At 34.6% G+C, this 19,541-nt stretch overlaps 1 protein-coding gene across 1 annotated transcript in view; it reads left to right on the top strand.

The window, feature by feature from the left end:
- BTC (betacellulin) overlaps window positions 1-19,541 on the top strand; it is a 43,850-nt gene that overhangs the window by 11,449 nt on the left and 12,860 nt on the right. Inside the window, exon 2 of the mRNA XM_049789870.1 lies at window positions 4,709-4,807. Coding sequence (XP_049645827.1) covers window positions 4,709-4,807 — 99 coding nt within the window. The remainder of the gene's footprint in view (window positions 1-4,708; window positions 4,808-19,541) is intronic.

Raw genomic sequence — 19,541 nt, 5'->3', positions numbered from 1 at the left:
AGAAGACAGCATAAAATTACATCTAAGTACACACATGAATAAGAACACAAAAAACTTTAATATTAAATCTGTGTTTCTTTTATGTTCAATTTCACATACTTTATATACCAGTTAAATCATACCCTCAAACTACATTTTTCAAATATATTTATGTGCATGATTCTCAAATTTTTATACCAAGATAATTAAAAGTTTTTTCTTTGGTCTCTTCTAAAGGTTATTTTATTAATGCTTACCACTTATTGCTAGTGTCAAGCATTAACAAGATTAATAATTCATAATTTACTTTTATTCTTTCTGTAAACACATAGCTAAATACTTACCTTGTAAATCATGTAATATAGGCCTAATTTACAGATGGGAACTCTAAAGCTTATTGATTGAATGAGCTAATCATAATAGCAAAACTGGTCTATTTAACATTTGAATATTCAGCGTTTGACTTGAGCTCTATGTAATTTGAAACCTGTTTTTTTTTTCTCATGAACCTATACTACTTTTCTCTAATATAAATTGAATTTCTGCTTATACACATTAGTCGATAAAGTTTTTGGTATATAATTGTATCTGTTAATTGAAAATTATAGTTTAAATCCTAAATTAATATTAATCACCTCAGAAATGAGTGGAGTTACACAGATGGATGATAGGGTAAAGATAAGTTGACTTAAATTATTAGAATATAGTTGAATGGACATTTTATGATAAAGTTTAATTTATCCTTAAAATATAAAAGGCACTTGGCCTTAAAAATGGAAAATTCAGCTCAAAGATGAGGCACATGCAGTGTACATCACTGTTTAAATTGGTCACATTTGATCTTTTTAAATAGTTGACCCAGCTGGTGTGTGACTTACCTCAACATTAGCAGTTACTGAGACAGTGGGTCATGACCCTTGTCATTGAATGCTTGCATTGTTCCTCAGTGACTTCATTCCCTGTGCTAGTTGACAGGAATAATGCTTCTCATTCATTTGGTAATCTTTAATTCAATAATCAGTGAGTGTATAAAAGTAAATGAAAATTTGATTCATAGAAGTAGTCAAAAAAAACCCAACAACCAAACAGTGATATTTTTGTCTTAAAAACTAGCTTCAGAAACCAGATCAATTTTCAGTTTCTTAGCGAATAAAACCAACCTAACATTTTGTGTTTTTATTATTTTAACACATCTGAGAAGTTCTGTAGGACACGTGACACCAGAGTTATGAATAAGTGGTTAAATAAAAAAGTGAAATGATTTAATTATAGACAATATCCAATATAGTGATATTCATAGTGACAATTAGAAGTCAAGTGATTGAGTGAAAAGTAAAAATGACAAAAAGCAGAACAGTAGTAAGAAGACTATCCATACACTGCTTTTCAGAAGTTAAAAAAAAAGGAACTTGTTTGATGGTTAGCATGACTAAATACTATTATTTTGTGAGGCAACGAATGAGGGCTGATATTCTATAGAGTTGTTCCCAGAAATATGGTGCTTGCAACAAGGGACTAAGAACTCAACTCTTTTTCCTTTGTTGAATTATGAGAAGTGACATTTTGTATGCTCTGAATTTAGGGCATTATGCAAAGCTTGGGGGGATCTTGATGTCAAATAAAATATGACAGAAAAAAAACCCTGGATTTTTAGCCTCAAGAAAAACTATTTTAGGAAGAATTTATAGCTGATTTCAAGTCTATGAGGATCTGTCAAAGAAAAGAAAGATTAGGTTTAATTTAGGTAATTCCAGTGAACAGAGTAAAATTACAAAAAGGCAAATGCCAGCTCTATTTATGTAGCATTTATAGGGTTTTTGAAAGTAGTGCTTAATATTTTTTAAAGAATTAATTACTATGTTTGTTTGGTTGGTTGGTTTTTGGTTTTTGAGGCACAACAGGCAGTGCTCAGGACTTATTCCTGGCTCTTCTCTCAGAATCTCTCCTTGCAGGATCAAGGATCATATGGGATGCTGGATCGAACCTGGTCTGTCCCAAGTGGGCAGCATGCAAGGCAAACACCCTACCATTGCGCTATCACTCTGGCCACCAAGAATTAATAACTATGAATAAAAGGGAAGATTTACTGGCTTTTAGTATGTCATATCATACTAATCATTCTACAATGAACAGTTTTTCACAATTTTCCAGTCTGGGTTGTTACTGTAAAAGTGAGAAGCCTGTTAAAGATGTTTGTTTCCATTAATTTTAGGCCAGAGCATGGATTTCCTGAAACAGTGAAATCAAATGTAAGGAATATAAACAATCCATAAGCTGTTTGTTTCTAAAAATGCTGCATTCATTCAGGATAAAATTGTATTTTAAGAACTGTTAGCTTTGAATGCAAAGAATTATACCTGCCAGAAAACCCCTGCCTTTCCACTGCTCAGGGTAGAGCTTGGGGAAACATTTGGCATACCAGGTCAAACCCTGGTCAGCTGAAAGCAAGACAATCACCCTACCCACTGTGTTATCACCCCTACTCAATGACAAATGAAGAAATCATTCAACAATATATAATAAATATTCATAAAATTAAAGATAGGAGCATAAACATAAACATTGGATTTTACAAAAGCAGTAAATCTTTCTAGAGAAATAGTAGTGACATAAAATGTGTATTCTTATGACTAAATAGTATATGTAATTAATTATTGTTACTGATATTACATCTAGGCTTATATTATTGTTATTAAATAAAATAAAGAGAATTTTGTAAATTAATTGTATATATGCTGAATTATTTTTACAGGAAAAAAATGAGTAGAAATGTTTCAGATTCAAGCATTTGTACAGTTTTTTTTTCTTTTTGTAGTTTTGGGACATGCCCATAGACACTCAGTGGTTACTCCTGACTCTGCATTTAGTAATTGTGGGGGAATGTATAGGATGCCTATACAATCAAACCTGGTTGGCTGCATACAAGGCAGATGCCCTATTTGCTGTGCTATAACTTTTGTGATAGCACAATTTTTTTATTTTTGCTTTTATCAAAAAGTGCTAAAATATCTTCCTAATTGCAGTGATGTTTACCCATCACTAATAAATTTGTGTTTCTCTTCACTGTTTCCAATGGTGATTACCATTTTTATTTTCCAAATAAAAAATTCTTTTCAATTTGATAGGCAGAAGAGAGTCTCTAAAAATAAAGCAGGGTTTTTTATTAGTTTTTGTTGTTGTTGTTGTTGTTTGGAGGAGTACTCAGGGACTACATCTGAGTATGTACTCGGAATTTAATCCTATATGTACTCAGTGGAGCATAAATGTTGCCAGAGATTGGACCGGGGTCAGATATAGTCAAGACAAGTGCCCTTAACCTAGTACTATCAGTCTAGTCAGGAAATTTGCTTTGACTTTTGAATGGTCTGTTCTGTGACACAGTGCTATTTATTTTTATTTGGATAATTGGCTGATTAACTAAAGTCTGAGTATCTTTGTAACCATTTGAGAGTCAAGCATGTTGTGTACACCTGGATTTTCTTTGATAGTCATGAATGTTTATGGAACTAAACTGAATTGGAGAAGACAGTTTATAAATTCCAGGCTAGATGCACAAAGAAAGATCAGTGTAGCAGTGGACAGGTGTCTTATACTTACCAATTGCATCATATTGAAGATTTTTGTATTGTTCAGTATTTATTATATAAGAATACAGTTTGTGCTTTGCATGATAACTTGATTAAATGCTCATAATCTTTTGAAAATAGAATTATTTTCATTTTACTGAAGAGGAAATATAATCCTTATAAAATTTGTCCTTGGAACCTGGCCAAAAGTATTTAAAACTGTCAGAAGCACAAACAGGGCAAGCTAATGTCAAATCATCGTATCACTCCACATCTGCCCTCCTTTCCCATCTCTAACTACTTATTATAAATACTGAGAAATATAAATAAAATTGAATAGTATAGTGAATTTATATATACCAATATGGGAAATTCAAAAATTCAAAAATTTGTAATTTGTAGCCAATGTTTTTTTTTATCTTTGCCCTTCTCCCTCTTCATTATATTTTATTTCAGCAAATCTCATATATATTCATTTCATGAATGATCATTAAATATATGCATTTAAGACATATGATATGCTTTTAAAACTGAACTACAAATTATTATCACATCTTAAGACAGCTTGACCCATCCCTTAATATTATCTAGTGCCTAGTCAGTGTTAAATAGCCTGGTTATATTACTAGTGATTATATGGAGTTGGTTTCTTTGAACCAGAATTCATGCAAGCACTGAATATTTCACTTAGAATGTTACAACCCAGCACAGTGGTTCTTTCATCCACACGCTCATTCAATAGTTATTTATTTATTTTGAGAGTAATATTCAACTCAGGGCTTCATACACACAAAGCAAATGAATATACATCTAAGGTGAGTCTCAAGCTCCTTTGATAATGAGTCTGTATGTATGTAATGAAAATACACTTGTCATATAGGTTTTTCATCTTTTTTCACTGGAAGCTAATCATCATATCCTTCAGGTAGATGAAACTTTCTCTTTCATAAAACATTTTCACCTCCTAACTTAAGATGCAATACATGATATTGACGTTTTTTAGAACTTTTTCAGTCCCAGGCTTAAATTATATGCTGAACCATGTACCTTTCCATTGTTTTTGGAGAATTATTTGAAAATAGAATCCAAAATGATCATGAGTAGGTTCACTGAAAAAATTTTTTTCAGTTTTCAAATTTATTTTTCTTGTTTTGATCTTTAAGGATTATTGATATTCCACTGTGTGGTGGCAGATGGGAATTCAACCACAAGTACTGAAAGTGATGGTCTTCTCTGTGGAGATGCTGGAGAAAATTGTACAGGTAATACGCAACAGGTGATACTTTTGTATTTTATTGGTCTTCATATTCAATCTTAGAATACTGATCTCCATAATTTTTCATTTTTATAGTAGACATAAAACCAGACAGTTTTTGAACTATAGAACATACATAAAAGCTTCATATACAGTAATTTATCCACTTTTCACTAGAAACCTATGAATTAGATATTCAGAGATAATGTAACCTGACAAAGATGAAACATCTGATAAAGTGAAAACATCTGGGACTCATATTCAGGTCTTTTAAATTCTAAAGCTTCCATAACAATTTGGGTTTGCACATATGTTCTTGACTTCAAGATGTGATATCTTAGTCTAGATTCATAAAAATTGACAGTCATATTAAAAGTATTTTTATTCTAGTTCATAAAATAAAAGACTGAAAGAATTATAATATATGTCAGCTGGAGATATATATGTCAAGCTTGGAGATGCTTAAATTAGTATTTTCGAAGTTATTGGTATGGAGTAGAATTAGTCATAGTAAGGGTTTGGAAATTATTTTAGGCAGTGTAGACCATGCAGTATATGTTGCAGATTTTCAGCTCCATTTGTATTGGTAAAACAGCCAGACACTATGTAAGTTAATGACTTTGTATAATGGTCTTTACCTTGAGGAGAAAGGAAGGGAATACACCACTCCCCAGCCCACACCATTAGTGATTCTCTAGATACAATTGGATCTTATAGTTGAATCCAATTATGGCACTGTTTACCTGGAAATAGTGTCAGTTCCAAGAATACTCTCCTTGTGCTATTTTTTTTGCCTTATCTCTTCACAGAACTCAAATAAATACTTATTTGTTTCTCTGTTTATTTTAAAGAATGTAATTTGGAAATGATCAAAGGAAGAGATGCATAAAAGACGTGGAGCTGTTATCCTCTCTCTGAATGTCCATTAAACTCGATTTCCCCAAACTTACCAATTCTGAATCAAATCTTTTTGGATTTTCCTGAGTGCTTAATACATATGTATTATGGTTGATTAAATTATACCCTATTGGAATTTGATTTAACATCCAGGCCCTTTCTTCTCCAAGAGTTCTGAAGTGAGACTAACCTTTCCAAACCTATAATGATATGGTAGGTGCCTTTGACAACTAGCCCTCATTTTTAGACCATCACATCATGGTATCAAAAACAATTTTTAAAAATAATAGCACTTGGGGCTGGAGAGGTGGCGCAAACGGTAAGGCGTCTGCCTTGCATGAGCTAACCTAGGACAGACCACGTTTCGATCCTCTGGCATCCCAAATGGTCCCCCAAGCCAGAATTGATTTCTGAGCACATAGCCAGGGGTAATCCCTGATCATCACTGGGTGTGGCCGAAAAACCAAAAAAAAAAAAATAGCACTTATGCTCAGGGGTTACTCCTGGCTAAGGAAGGACCCCAGGGGATCGAACCGCGGTCCTTCCTTGGCTAGCGCTTGCAAGGGAGACACCTTGCCTCTAGCGCCACCTCGCCGGCCCCACTTATTTTTTACTTTTAGTTTAGGTGTAACATCCAACTGTGCTCAGGACTTACTTCTGTCATTGTGCCCAGTATCACAGTATCAGTCCTCATGTGTCTGAGGGAAACATAAAGTACTAGGGGTTGAATGTGGGTTGTTTGAGAGTTCAGATACCTACCCACTTGGCACTCTCTTGAGCACCCCCAAACCAAATTTGTCTCTCTTGTCATTTAGAAAATTTTAGAGTATTTGTGAGCTCTGCTCTATGAACAAAAGCCACATGTTTAATTCTTGTTATAATAGTAACATATTAAATTTGTTTCAACAAAGCACCATTTAGAGAAATAACCTTTATTCATTTGCTTTCATAGTTTTATAATCGTGGTCTAAGCTTCTGTCCTATTATAAATGGTAGAATCTGTTCTACTAAAGGGGGTCCTTCTGATTTTATAGCAAAATATGTGCTAATTCTAAAAAGTAGATTTGAGAGAATCTCTCTTCCTGAACATTTTCTGTGAATGAACTCTTTGTTTTCCAAATGTTTGTGTTGGTTCTCTCCTTTTTGTGATGAATATCTGTTTTCAGTGCTTTCTCATGATCTCAGGATAGTTGGTATGATTTCAATCCTCTTGACTTTGTGGAGGCATGTTTTGTTTCCCAGCACCTGGTATATTCTAGAGAATATCCCTAGAACACTAGAAAAGAATGTTTATTTGGTTTTATTTGAGGGGGGGGGTGAAACACCCTATATAAATATCTACTTGCTCTTCCATTTTTTCTCCTCCTGAGTATTTCCTTACTGAGTTTTAGACTAGTTGATCTACCAGAGGTGACATAGCCGTGTTGAAGTATCCTATTGTGTTACTATTAATGTCTTCCTTCCATTCTATTAGCAGTTGTTTTAAGTATTTAGGTAGTCCCTCATTAGGTGCAAGTATGTTAGGAGTGTGAGTTCTTCTTGATGTATATGTCCCTTAATCATTAAAAATGACCTTTTCTCTGTCTTATAACATTTTTGAGACTGAATTCTATGTCATCTAATTTTTTAACTTTATTGATTGATTGATTGATTGGTTTTTGGGCCACTCCAAGCGGTGCTCAGGGGTTACTCCTTGCTCTGCACTCAGAAATTGCCCCTGGCAGGCTGCGGGACCATATGGGATGCTGGGAATTGAACCAGGTTCCTACCTGGTATGCTGCATGCAAGGCAAATGCCCTACTGCTGTGCTATCTCTGGCCCCCATGTCATCTAATTCTAATCTGGACAGCATGACCTTTTTGAAAGGGTTTGAATAATTGTCTTCCAATAACTTTTGGCTTGAATAATTGTCTTCTAACCTCAGACTTTGAGTTTGTGTTTGTACAGACTGTTCAAATGTGATTCTTGTGGAATATTGGGTTCAATTTTCAAATTTATCCTGCCACTCTGTGTCTCTTATTTGGTGCATGTGGTCCATTGACAATGAGATATGATTGCCATGGAGTTTTATGCCATCTGTTTTTAGAAATTTAGTGTGTTTGTAAAGTCTTTCTTGTCTTCAAGTAGAGGTTTTTGGTCTTAAAACCTCTTATTTCTTTTATTAAAGATGCTTTTTAGTATATAATGTTCCTGAGCTGTTGTTTATATGTGAAGTTGTGTATAATTTCTTCAAATTTGAATGATAATCTGCCTTGGTAATATTTTTTTTTAATTTTTGGGCCACACCCAGTGACGCTTAAGGGTTACTCCTGGTTATGCACTCCTGGCTTGGGGACCTTATGGGTAGATGGGCTCAAACCGCAGTCCATCCTGGGTCAGCTGCATGCAAGGCAAATGCCTTACAGCTGCGCAATTGCTCTTGCTCCATGCCTTGGTAAAACATTCTTGATGAAGTGATCATTTCATTGAACGTTTCACTATATTACACCACTCTCTTCAAGCTTAGAGGATTTTCTTTGGTAAATCTGCTATAAACTTTAAGAATACTCCTTCTTATATCATTTTCCTTTCTGATACTGCTGCTTTTAGTATCGTATGTCTACCTATGGTCTTCATTGTTCATTATTATGATTAGTATGTGCCTTAAGGTGTGTGGGTTTCTTTTCGTTAGAACTTTTCAGGTGTCTAGTTTGTGGGTTTATATGTTCTCCACCTTTGAAAATTTCTCAGCAATGATGTATTTGACTGTTTTTTTTTCATAGGGGTTTTCTTCCTGGCTCTCTGGGAAGCTAGTGATTTTTAGATTGTTTCTGTTGAATTTATCTCAAATTTCTCTTATCTGTTCATTATTTTTGAGGCTTTTTTTACCCCATCTTCTGTTATTGTCTAGAGATTTTCTGCTTTTCATCTTAAAGCTCACTGATTCTGTTCTTAGCTTTTACTCTGCTGCAAAGCTTTGCAGTAATATTTTCATTTAACCTAGCAACTTTTTCAGTTCTGACCTTTCAGTATTTTTATCATTTCTGCTTTCATATCCTCTTGTGTTTTATTGGCAGTATGTTCCATTATTTCTTTTTCTTTCTTTCTTTCTTTCTTTCTTTCTTTCTTTCTTTCTTTCTTTCTTTCTTTCTTTCTTTCTTTCTTTCTTTCTTTCTTTCTTTCTTTCTTTCTTTCTTTCTTTCTTCCTTCCTTCCTTCCTTCCTTCCTTCCTTCCTTCCTTCCTTCCTTCCTTCCTTCTTCCTTCCTTCCTTCCTTCCTTCCTTCCTTCCTCCTTCCTTCCTTCCTTCCTTCCTTCCTTCCTTCCTTCCTTCCTTCCTTCCTTCCTTCCTTCCTTCCTTCCTTCCTTCCTTCCTTCTTTCTTTCTTTCTTTCTTTCTTTCTTTCTTTCTTTCTTCTTCCTTCCTTCCTTCCTTCCTTCCTTCCTTCCTTCCTTCCTTTCCTTCCTTCCTTCCTTCCTTCCTTCCTTCCTTCCTTCCTTCCTTCCTTCCTTCCTTCCTTCCTTCCTTCCTTCCTTCCTTCCTTCCTTCCTTCCTTCCTTCCTTCCTTCCTTCCTTCCTTCCTTCCTTCCTTCCTTCCCTCCCTCCCTCCCTCCCTCCCTCCCTCCCTCCCTCCCTCCCTCCTTTCTTTCTTTCTTTCTTTCTTTCTTTCTTTCTTTCTTTCTTTCTTTCTTTCTTTCTTTCTTTCTTTCTTTCTTTCTTTCTTTCTTTCTTTCTTTCTTTCTTTCTTGTTCCATTATTTCTTTGATTTTGTCAAACGTTTTTAAAAAGTTCTAAAATCTTAAGTATTTCCATTCTGCACTCCATTTCAGACAGGGCATATAGGGGTTCACTACTGATTTGGTCTGCAGGATGGCAATATTCAGTCACAAGATGTGGTGGATTTTTGCACTGTTTTATCATGATTCCTTTTGCAGTATGAAGGTGGATCTTTTCTATGTCACAGTCTTCCCCACTTCCAGGGAGGTCTCAGGGAACTTATGTGGGTGAGAGATTATCTTGCTCCATCATAAGCACCAACCTTCTCTGAAGGCCATATCCTTCAGTGTGTGTGCCAACACTGACTCTGGTATTTGAGTTTTTCCCTCAGGCCTCAGACTGCTACTCACTGCCAGTCTGTGTGCTTGGAGCTGGCCTCTACCTGAGGGTAGGTCAACTAACTCTGACTTTGGTTTGTACATTTTTTTTAAGAATTTGGCTTCCTGCTGAGCTTTAAATTTTTAAGTATACAAAGTTTTGTTATGCAAAATTTTGGCATTATTAACTATAGACTTGATGTGCATTAAATATCTAAAAGTTACTCACCTGCAATTTAATAGCCAATGAATAACAGCTGCTCAGACAATACCCTAGTCCCTTATCTTTGGATTCCAACATCTATTCTAATTGTCTGAACATGGCTATTTTCATACCTCATTTAAATGTACTCAGATAGTATTGATCCTTCTGTTGTCATTTAACTTGGTGTAATGTTCTACAGGGTCATTTACATTGTGGGACTTTTACAAGATTTTTTTATACCTTTGTGACTGAATAATATTTTATTGTGTTTGTGTATATGTATATAGAGATATATATCTTACAATCTTCTCTTTCTCTTTGATGGATATCTTTGTTTTCATGTCTTGGTTACTGTGAATAGTGATGAATCAAATATATAACCATCATTTTGAGATTTTCTTTTTAGTTCTTTTGGATAAATATCTAGAAGTGTCATGTTTATATCAGTTTTATTTTTAAATTTAATCTATGTTTTTCATAACTAACACATCATTTTATTTTACTTTATTTTTTTTTTAGTGCAATGCCTGTCAATACTCAGAGTTTACTCCCAGCTCTGCACTTAGTAATCATTGCTGATGGTTTCAGGGGACTATATAGAATGCCAAGGATTGAATTTAGGTTTGCTGTATGCAAGACAAGCACCCTACCAAACATACTATTGTTTTGGCCCCAACAGTGATACCATTTTACATTCCTATGACATGAGTCCCAATTCCCCCACAAGCTCTCCAAAACTGTTTTTTTTTCCTTCAATTTTTTAATGACAGTTCTAAAATGTCTGAAGCAATCTCTGTGCAGTTTAAGCTTTTATTTCCTATTTGTGGTTTTGAACATATTTTCATGTATGACATTTTTGAAAAAATAACTATTTTGAAAAAATACCTTTTACCCATTTTAACTCTAATTGAAAAATCTAAGCTGTAAGAATTTCTTATACATTTTGGTTAATACTTCTTATCTAATACATGATTCCCAAATATTTTTTCATTTTGTGCTGCTTTTTTATTCTAATAATTTTTCTTGTCTTAACAGTTTTTAGTTACTTGTATTTCATATTGTTTATTGTTGTTGTTACATGTAGTTTTACTACTAAATCTAAGAAATTATCATAAGGAATAACTAGTTTTTCACATATAAAACCGTTTCAGGTCTTATGTTAAAATTGCTTTTGAGTTGTTTTTTAATTGGTATAAAGAAAATAATTCAATTTCATCCTGTTGTGTTTATATATATAAACACACACATATATACATATATGTTTACATATATATAAACATGTATACATATATAAACATATATATATATACATATATATCCTATTTCATGGCATTATGTTGAATAGTATTCTTCATTGCAAATTCTTAGTATCCTAGGTTGACCATATATGTGTGGATTTATAGTTGGAGCACTCTGCTTTTTTCTTCAATCGATATGTTTGTCTTTAAACTTCTCTAAGTACTAAAGCCTTGGTATATATGTATATATATATATGTATACGTATGCATATACACTGTATATATACTATATACACATATAGATTTGGGGGGGCACATCTGGCAGTAGCAGTGCTCAAAGCTTACACCTGACTCTAACTCAGGGAATATTTCTAGTGGGACTTAGGAAAATAAATAGGGAAGTAAGAATTAAATCTAGGTCAGTAACATACAAGGCAAGCACCTTACCTGCCATACTATCTTTCCAACCACTGTAATATAATTTGAAATTGAAAGTGTGCTTTTTCCAACTATATTTATTCTCAAGTTTTCATAGTACTTTGTGATTTTAATATTAGTCTTAGAAATTACTCCATTTGTCATAAACGTTATAGAATATTTTATAGAAATTGCTTTGATATAAACTTTTAGTGGTATTAACTCAATGTAGGGATGCTTTAATATATTTTTTACTTCAATTTCTATTATTACAGTTGTTTAGTTTAGAGTATACAATATTTCATGTCTCTTTTAAATTTAATCCTAATAATCTTATTCTTTCATTGCTATTATAAATAGAACTGTATTCTTGTTAGGAAAATTATATATGCATTTAGGACCAATTTCAGGAGATAATTTTTTGGGGATGGGAAATATTTCTAGTTCTTCAATGTTACAACACTATAAATAGCATTTTTATTTATCATGATTAAAGTAGCTGCATTATATTAAAATTAAAGTTAAAATAAAAAGTGGCCTATGTTATTTTATTAAAGCTAGATTTCTGAGAATCTAGGCATGATAGGCTTTCTCTGAAATGATGGTAATATAACTATTTGACTTCTTTAAATAAATTTTACTTCCTCTCACACTCTTTTATTTTTATTGAGACCATTGTGAATTATAAGTCTTTCACAGTTGTATTTCAGGCATTTAATGTAGTTAATTAGGGCCATTCCTACCACCAGTGTTGACATCCCCCACCATAGTTCCCAGCATGTAGCCCAAACCTCCACTCCTATGCCCAGGACTACCAGTGTAACAGATCCATTTTGTGTTTAGCTTGTATTTTGGATTTCTTGATTCTTTTGTCATTAACTTTGGAATGAGTATTTAGATCTGACCTTTTTTTTTTTTTTTTCCATTCAATGCTCCTGAGACCACTTGACTCCTGGGCCCAGTCCACTTTTTTTTCCTTTTCTCAATTTGGAAGATATAGAAATATGTGACAGATTGAAATGACTCAAAGTCTATGGTTCTATGAAAATGGTGGGATCCTCTATCTAGAATATAAGTAAAATCAAAAAAAGAAAAAAAGAGAGGGAGAGAGGGGCAGCTGTGACTAGTTTTCTTTTGTTGTTTGTTTTGTTTTGTTTTGCATAGGCACAGCAAATGTTTGGGAAATTAGAAAGGAAATTCTATTGTTCTAAGAGATATAGGGTGGGTCCATGAAGCATACTGTCAAAAGACTGACTACAGGCTCCAGGCATGTTGGTTGTCTCTCTTTATGGTCCCAGAGAAAGTTCTGCTCAGTCATGGTTGTCAAAATCAGTCTTCTATAGTTAGCAATCTTGGTTTTTGCACAGGTCCTAGAATGAAGCCTAGAATAGAGTCTTTCTTTGTGGTCCTAGAGCAAATTCTGCTTAGTCATGGTTTTTGAAGTCAGTTTGATGTACTTAGAGAGATCTTGATTCTTGCACAGATCCTAAGATGGAGGATCCTCACTTTTGGGTGGTGAGGTAGGGCAACCTGCTGTTTCGTTGTTGTCATCAGGGTGTCTTTGGCCTACCCTGGAGCAAGTTGGTACGAGGGCAACACATAGGTCTCCCCCAGTGGGCGTTTGATCCCTCGTTCTGGTACTATAAACTGTGCCATAAACTGTACCAATGTTGGGACCCCCACGTGCTGGCCTCATTTTTTCGGTTGTTGTTTTAAGAGCTCAGACCCATTCCATAAGGGTCACTTCTTCAACTATAATCTATGAATAGATCTTTGTTGACTATGTGTGTGTGAGTGTGTACGTGGTGGATTCCTCTACACTTGTCTAATCTGTATTGTACACAATCCCTGCCTATATTGTATATATTTCCTATTATATAATATCCCTCCTCCCCTCTCCGTCTACCACTTTACATATCCTCTTCTATCCTCTCACTCCCACCCTAATCCTCTTTCTCCCCCTATTTAACTCTCTAAACCCTCAGTTCTTAACTCCTCAGGAATCAGAAACTTCACTCTAACCCAATAAGATGCCAGCTGACTTCCAAAGTGAAAGGACACCATCTCAGCCCACTATGTCTTGGCCCTGGAAGAACCTGTAGGTACTGCTTCTGCAGATCCATTCTATGCATCTTTTTTTCTCCCACCTTTCCCCACTGTAGCTTGCTACAAGATTTGGCTCCCTAGAGACCCCCAGTTCGAGGATGCAACTTGATTCCCGACTTCTGTGAACTATTTTTCTGACTCCACAAGACCATAGGGCAGGATGAAACTATCTCAAACAATTTAAAGGGTTTTATATATTTCTTTCGTATATTTTTGCAGATGCATTTCTTAATAGTTATAATTCTTAGTGTCTATTTCCATATTTAAATTAGATTCCCCCATCCCTGCTGTGGGTCTGCTTAGTAGGAAATTCTTGTAGAAAAGTTATGATTGGGTTATGAGGTCAGTTTAAAATCAGATTATAGAGATTGTTTAGCTTATTATTTTTACTCCAGATGCACAAGGAGTATCATGTGGAACTGTTCCTTTTTTTGCATAAACATCCTCTCACACTCTTTATATCTTTCCATTCTTCACTATCTCCGGTTAGTATACTTTAGGCATCTAGTATAATTTAGTATACTTTTTGTACCATTATATCAACATCTTTTAATCAATATAAGAACTATTGCCTATAATTTTATGTTGTGCTCAAATATTATGATGTATAGTAATGTTTTACATATGATAATATGAAACTCTCTCTCTCTCTCTCTCTCTTTTTTTTTTTTTTTGGTTTTTGGGCCACACCCAGTAACACTCGGAGGTTACTCCTGGCTAACCGCTCAGAAATCGCCCCTGGCTTGGGGGACCCTGCGGGACACCGGGGGGTCGAACCACTGTTTGTCCTGGCTAGCGTGCACAAGGCAGAAGCCTTACATCCTGCGCCACCGCCCTGACCCCCATTATCTTCTCTATTAAGATGATGATAAGAAATAGGGAAGTTAAATAATATTTTTAAGGTCACACAGTCATCAGTATAACCTGTAATGAATCCAGGGAGACTGGTTCTAAAATGTGTGTTGTTATCACTATGCTAAACTATTCAAATATGTGGGGAAATCAGATGCTGACTATGTGAGACTAATTATGAATCATAGTACTTGAATATAAAACTAATATGACAATAGATTTTTAGAAGAGGAATTAATGTGGAACTGTTGCAAATTCTCTTTATTTACTGACTATAACTTTGAGCTGAAGTCACTGGAGCTTTCAAGGACTCAATTTATAATTTATGAAATGAAAACTTAATAAAATGATCTTCAGGAGCTTTAGTTGTTTCTTAGTAATACTATTTTCAAATAGTTATGTACCATAAGTGTTCCACTGTTCATGTTTTCACTTTATATTTTCTCTGAAGTATTTATTCATTTTATCAATATTTATTGAAAGCTGAAGGACAAGTTCCAGGTGCTGAGAATGTAACAATGCACAATATGGCCAAAGAAGGGGTCCAGAGAGATAAAATGAAGGTAAGGCATTTGCCTTGCATGCAGGACGGTGGTTCAAATCCCAGCATCCCATATGGTCCCCGAGCCTGCCAGAAGCAATTTCTGAGCATAGAGCCAGGAGTAACCCCTGAGTGCTGCTGGTTGTGACTCAAAAACCAAAAAAAAAAAAAAATGGCCAAAGAAGAGTTCAGAAAGAAATTAGTCTCTAAAATAACCTCATAAAAAGCCTTGCCAAATTATAAGGACTTTAGATTTCATTTTGTATACTTTAATTATACGTTATGGTTCTGTATGCAGGGATATTTGTTAAAGGTTGTTATCATGGAGACTTTCTGACATGTTGATTATGTCAGGCTTACACAATACACACACACACACACACACACATATATATATTATGTGTGTGTTTTGTTTTGTTTTTGGGTCACACCCAGTGACACGCAGAGCTTACTCCTGGCTATGAGCTCAGAAATCACTCCTGGCTTGGGGGACCATATGGGACTTTGGGGTATCAAACCACGGTCTGTCCTAGGTCAGTGGCATGCAAGGCAAATGCCCTACTACTGGACCACTGCTCTGGCCCTATTCTGCATATATTTGTAATACAAACAATACAATTTTATAATAAATTAGATACAAAGAAAAAGAGGAAGATTAAATTGAGATTTTTGGTCATATAAGAAGAATAATTTACAATAAAAACATAAGTTGGCACTGTTATTATAAAAGTATATAGAGTCAGGATCATCTAGTAAGGAAATATAGAGGCAAAGACATGGAAAAGAAAGCGTTGAGTTTCAGTTCTTTGTAAAACTGGGAGCAATAAGAATAAGCTGCAAAGGACAATGAGCAAAGGAACATAGTGCACTTCAGATTTTTATATAATGCACTGTGGAAAAATAAATGGAAATGCCAGCCTGTCCATTGTTCTTTGTTTGCCCCCCCACTCCCTCCCACTATACATAAACTTAAATACAAGCAAAGACAATCACACTTAAATATCTTTGTGGTTTTGGGTCACACCTTTTAGGTTATTATCTCTGCACTCAGGAATCAATCCTGGTTGCCTTAGGGGACCATATGGATGCCAAAGATTGAACCCAGGTTTGGCTACATGCAAGGCAGTTTCCTACCCTCTGGCTTTCTTTTTTTTTTTTTTTTCAGGAATAAAATAATATTGCAACTCTCAGTAATGAAATATTTTTGTTAGCTTACAAATAGTGGACATGGACTTCCTGGTTAAAACACAATGATCCTGGTTGCTTAGCCCTTTGTAGAAATATTTCTGATAGTACCAAGTAGTATATAAATACATCTGTGATTTATTTTTTTTTCTTTTTTGAGTAATTAATTCACATTTCTGTTGGAAATGTTGCTGCATTTAACACAAATGGGAATCCTTCATTATAATAAAAATGAAAAATTTGTACTTCTTCAAAGGAGATCTTGAATTTCACTTTCCTGCTTCAGGGAGACAGTTGGTGAGACAAGAAGGAAAATTAAACTAAAAATAAATTATAAAACATTTTTATTCACCTCATGACATGAAAAAGTTGTGAAATAAAGAAACCCAATTGGGAAGATGCCTGAAAGCCAAAAATTAGCATATTAAAGTCTTATGCTCTACTTCTTATACTAGAAAAAACTTTTATTTAAACTCTACTGAGTTTAAACTAAACTTCTTTATTTTAAATTCCTTCTTTATTTTAAAATATCTTCAGTAAAATGAATTAATATATATTCATTTTATTTTAGCATATAATAGACTTCTGCTTCAAAATTTAGTATTTCCTTCTAAAACTTTTACATAAAATTTAAGTTTTTTTCTAACTAAGGAGAAAGGCGATTACTATGATGTTATAATCTTAGTAAGAATCATAGAAAGGAATCATAAAACAGTTGAACCAGTACTGTTTTTGGTGTTTTGAAGTTACTTAATAAGCATCTTAGAAAGAATGTAAAGTAAAAGCAATAGCGACAATAATTTATAGTTGATGAAACACATTAACAGAAGGTATTCTGAGCTGTAGAAAGTTCATTTCTAGAAGGATCCCTAAATTCATTCTTTGATTTTTATTTCTTTCTTTTTATTTTAAATTTTGAGACCATTTAAATTATAAGTCTATCACAGTTGTATTTCAGGCAGATAGTGACAGTGAATTAGGGCCATTTCCACCATCAGTATTGACCACCCTCTACCATAGTTCCCAGCATGCATCCTATACCTCCAATCCTAGTCCCCAGGACTAATCCAGTGTAACAGGTCCATTTTGTATTTATCTTGTTATAGTTTGTGTTTTTTGATACTGTTGTTGACTACGGCTGGTTATTTAGATTTGATTTTTTTAACTCAATGTTCCTGAAACCACTTGACCTCTGGATCCCATCCACTTTTTCCCCCCTCAGTCTATAGAAAGAGATAGAAATATGAGGCCAAACAAAATGATTCAAGTTATAAAAGGGGGGCAGGTGTTGCAAGGTTGTTTTTTGTTTTGATTTGTTTGTTTATTTGTTTGCAAAGGAGTAGTTGGAAAAATTAGAACGAAATCTCCTTGACCTAAAAGTTACAGATTGTCTCCAACAATGAAGCATACTGTCATAAGACTGACTACAGGATCGGGGAATGTTGGTTGTCCAATCCCAAGTTCTTTCTTTATGGTCCCAGGGGAATTGTTGTTCAGTTGCAGTTGTCAAAGACAGTCTTTTATAATTAGAGATCTTATTTTTTTGCACAGATCCTAGGATAGAGCCTAAGATAAAATCTTTATTTATGGTCCAAGGAAAAGTTCTGCTCAGTGGCAGTTGTTGTAGTCAGTCTTCTGTGATTAGAGACCTTAGTTTTGCACAGATCTTAGAATGGAGCATCTTTTGATTTCATCTCACAATTATGTAATGAGGTAGGGCAACCTGCCCCTAGATCAAATTGTTGTTTCCTCACCATCAGGGTGTCATATGAACCTACCCTGTAGCAAGTTAGTGCCAGAATGGTATTAGTGCTTCCCCTGGGAGGGGGGATTTGATTCCTGTTGCTGGTGCAGGAAACTATGCCAGTTCTAATGTTCCATCTGGTATTTGGGGTGAACAGTCGAACTGATTGATTGAGGCCTAAGTCGAGTCTCTATGACTAATGTTCAGGGTGGAAAGTGTCTCTACACTTTCAATTTATGGTAAACCAGACTCTTATTGTAAATTTGAGAGAAAATAATCTTATTAATGTCCTTTTTAAAGTCACAAAATCGAAATGTAATGAACATTTTTAGAATAAATTAAGTAAATGTTTTATAAAAGGAAATAACCCCAACAAGAACTATGTAGATAGCTCAATGGACTTATTGGATGTTTGCATGTGGGAGGCTTGAGCTCACTTCTCAGGACTTCATTTGATTCCGTGACAGGAACACTGACAGGAACAGCTTCAGAGCACTGAGATGGCAGTAGCCTCTAAATACCACTAAGTATGGGTCCCAAACCAAAACATTAAATAAGTAAATAAGCCTAGTAAATCTAATGCAACAATTCTGATGTGTTTTAATCACACAAACATCAAAAATTTACTTTGGCTTGAAGGAAGGAATCATGTAGAGGAAGCCTAATAAATTATGCTTTATATAAAATTTATTATAATTTGAGTAATATTGATTAATGTCAGAACATATATAACTGTATAGTCACTGCACCCTACCACCTCTAACGTCTCAAAAACTTACAGGATTATCCCTATGTCACCTCTAATCTAAAAATTATGCTGTTTGTTTAAAAAAAACCCAGGTTTGAAAGTTTTTACTTTGAAATTAAATATTTTAAACATATTTGCTGTATTCATTCAATTTAGTTGGGCTGAAATAATCTATTACATTTTCTCTAGATGTCAGATAATCCAAATATGATCAGTTCTTATAGATATATGTGTTCAATGTGATTAAAGAAAGGTGTGTCTACCTTTGATTCCTTTTATTAACTCATAGTTTTGGCATAAATTGATCTGCAATAAGCATGTAGTTTCTTATTGACTTAATAATATTTGAAATATTGTATTGAAAGAAAAATTTGAAATGCATTACTGTGGGGTTCAATATACTTATGAGCTTATGTTGTGACCCCGCTCACCTATGGATGTAGTTCTTTTTTTGTTTGTTTTTGTTTTTGGGCCACACCCATTGGAGCTCAGGGGTTACTCCTGGCTATGCGCTCAGAAATCGCTTCTGGCTTGAGGGAACCATATAGGACACTGGGGGATTGAACTGCAGTCTGTCCTAGGCTAGCACTTAGAAGGCAGATGCCTTACCTCTAGTGCCACCACTCTGGCCCCTGGATGTAGTTCTTTTTCCAGAGCTATTTTGTAGGGGAAGCTCACATCCAGAAAAATGTTTTAGTTTTGGAGATGTGAGAGAAGAAGAAAAATGGAGAAAAAAG

Source organism: Suncus etruscus, chromosome 16 (assembly GCF_024139225.1).
Source record: "Suncus etruscus isolate mSunEtr1 chromosome 16, mSunEtr1.pri.cur, whole genome shotgun sequence".
NCBI lineage: Eukaryota > Metazoa > Chordata > Mammalia > Eulipotyphla > Soricidae > Suncus > Suncus etruscus.
Note: the sequence above shows the minus strand (reverse complement) of the source record. Positions and strands in the feature narration are given on the sequence as shown.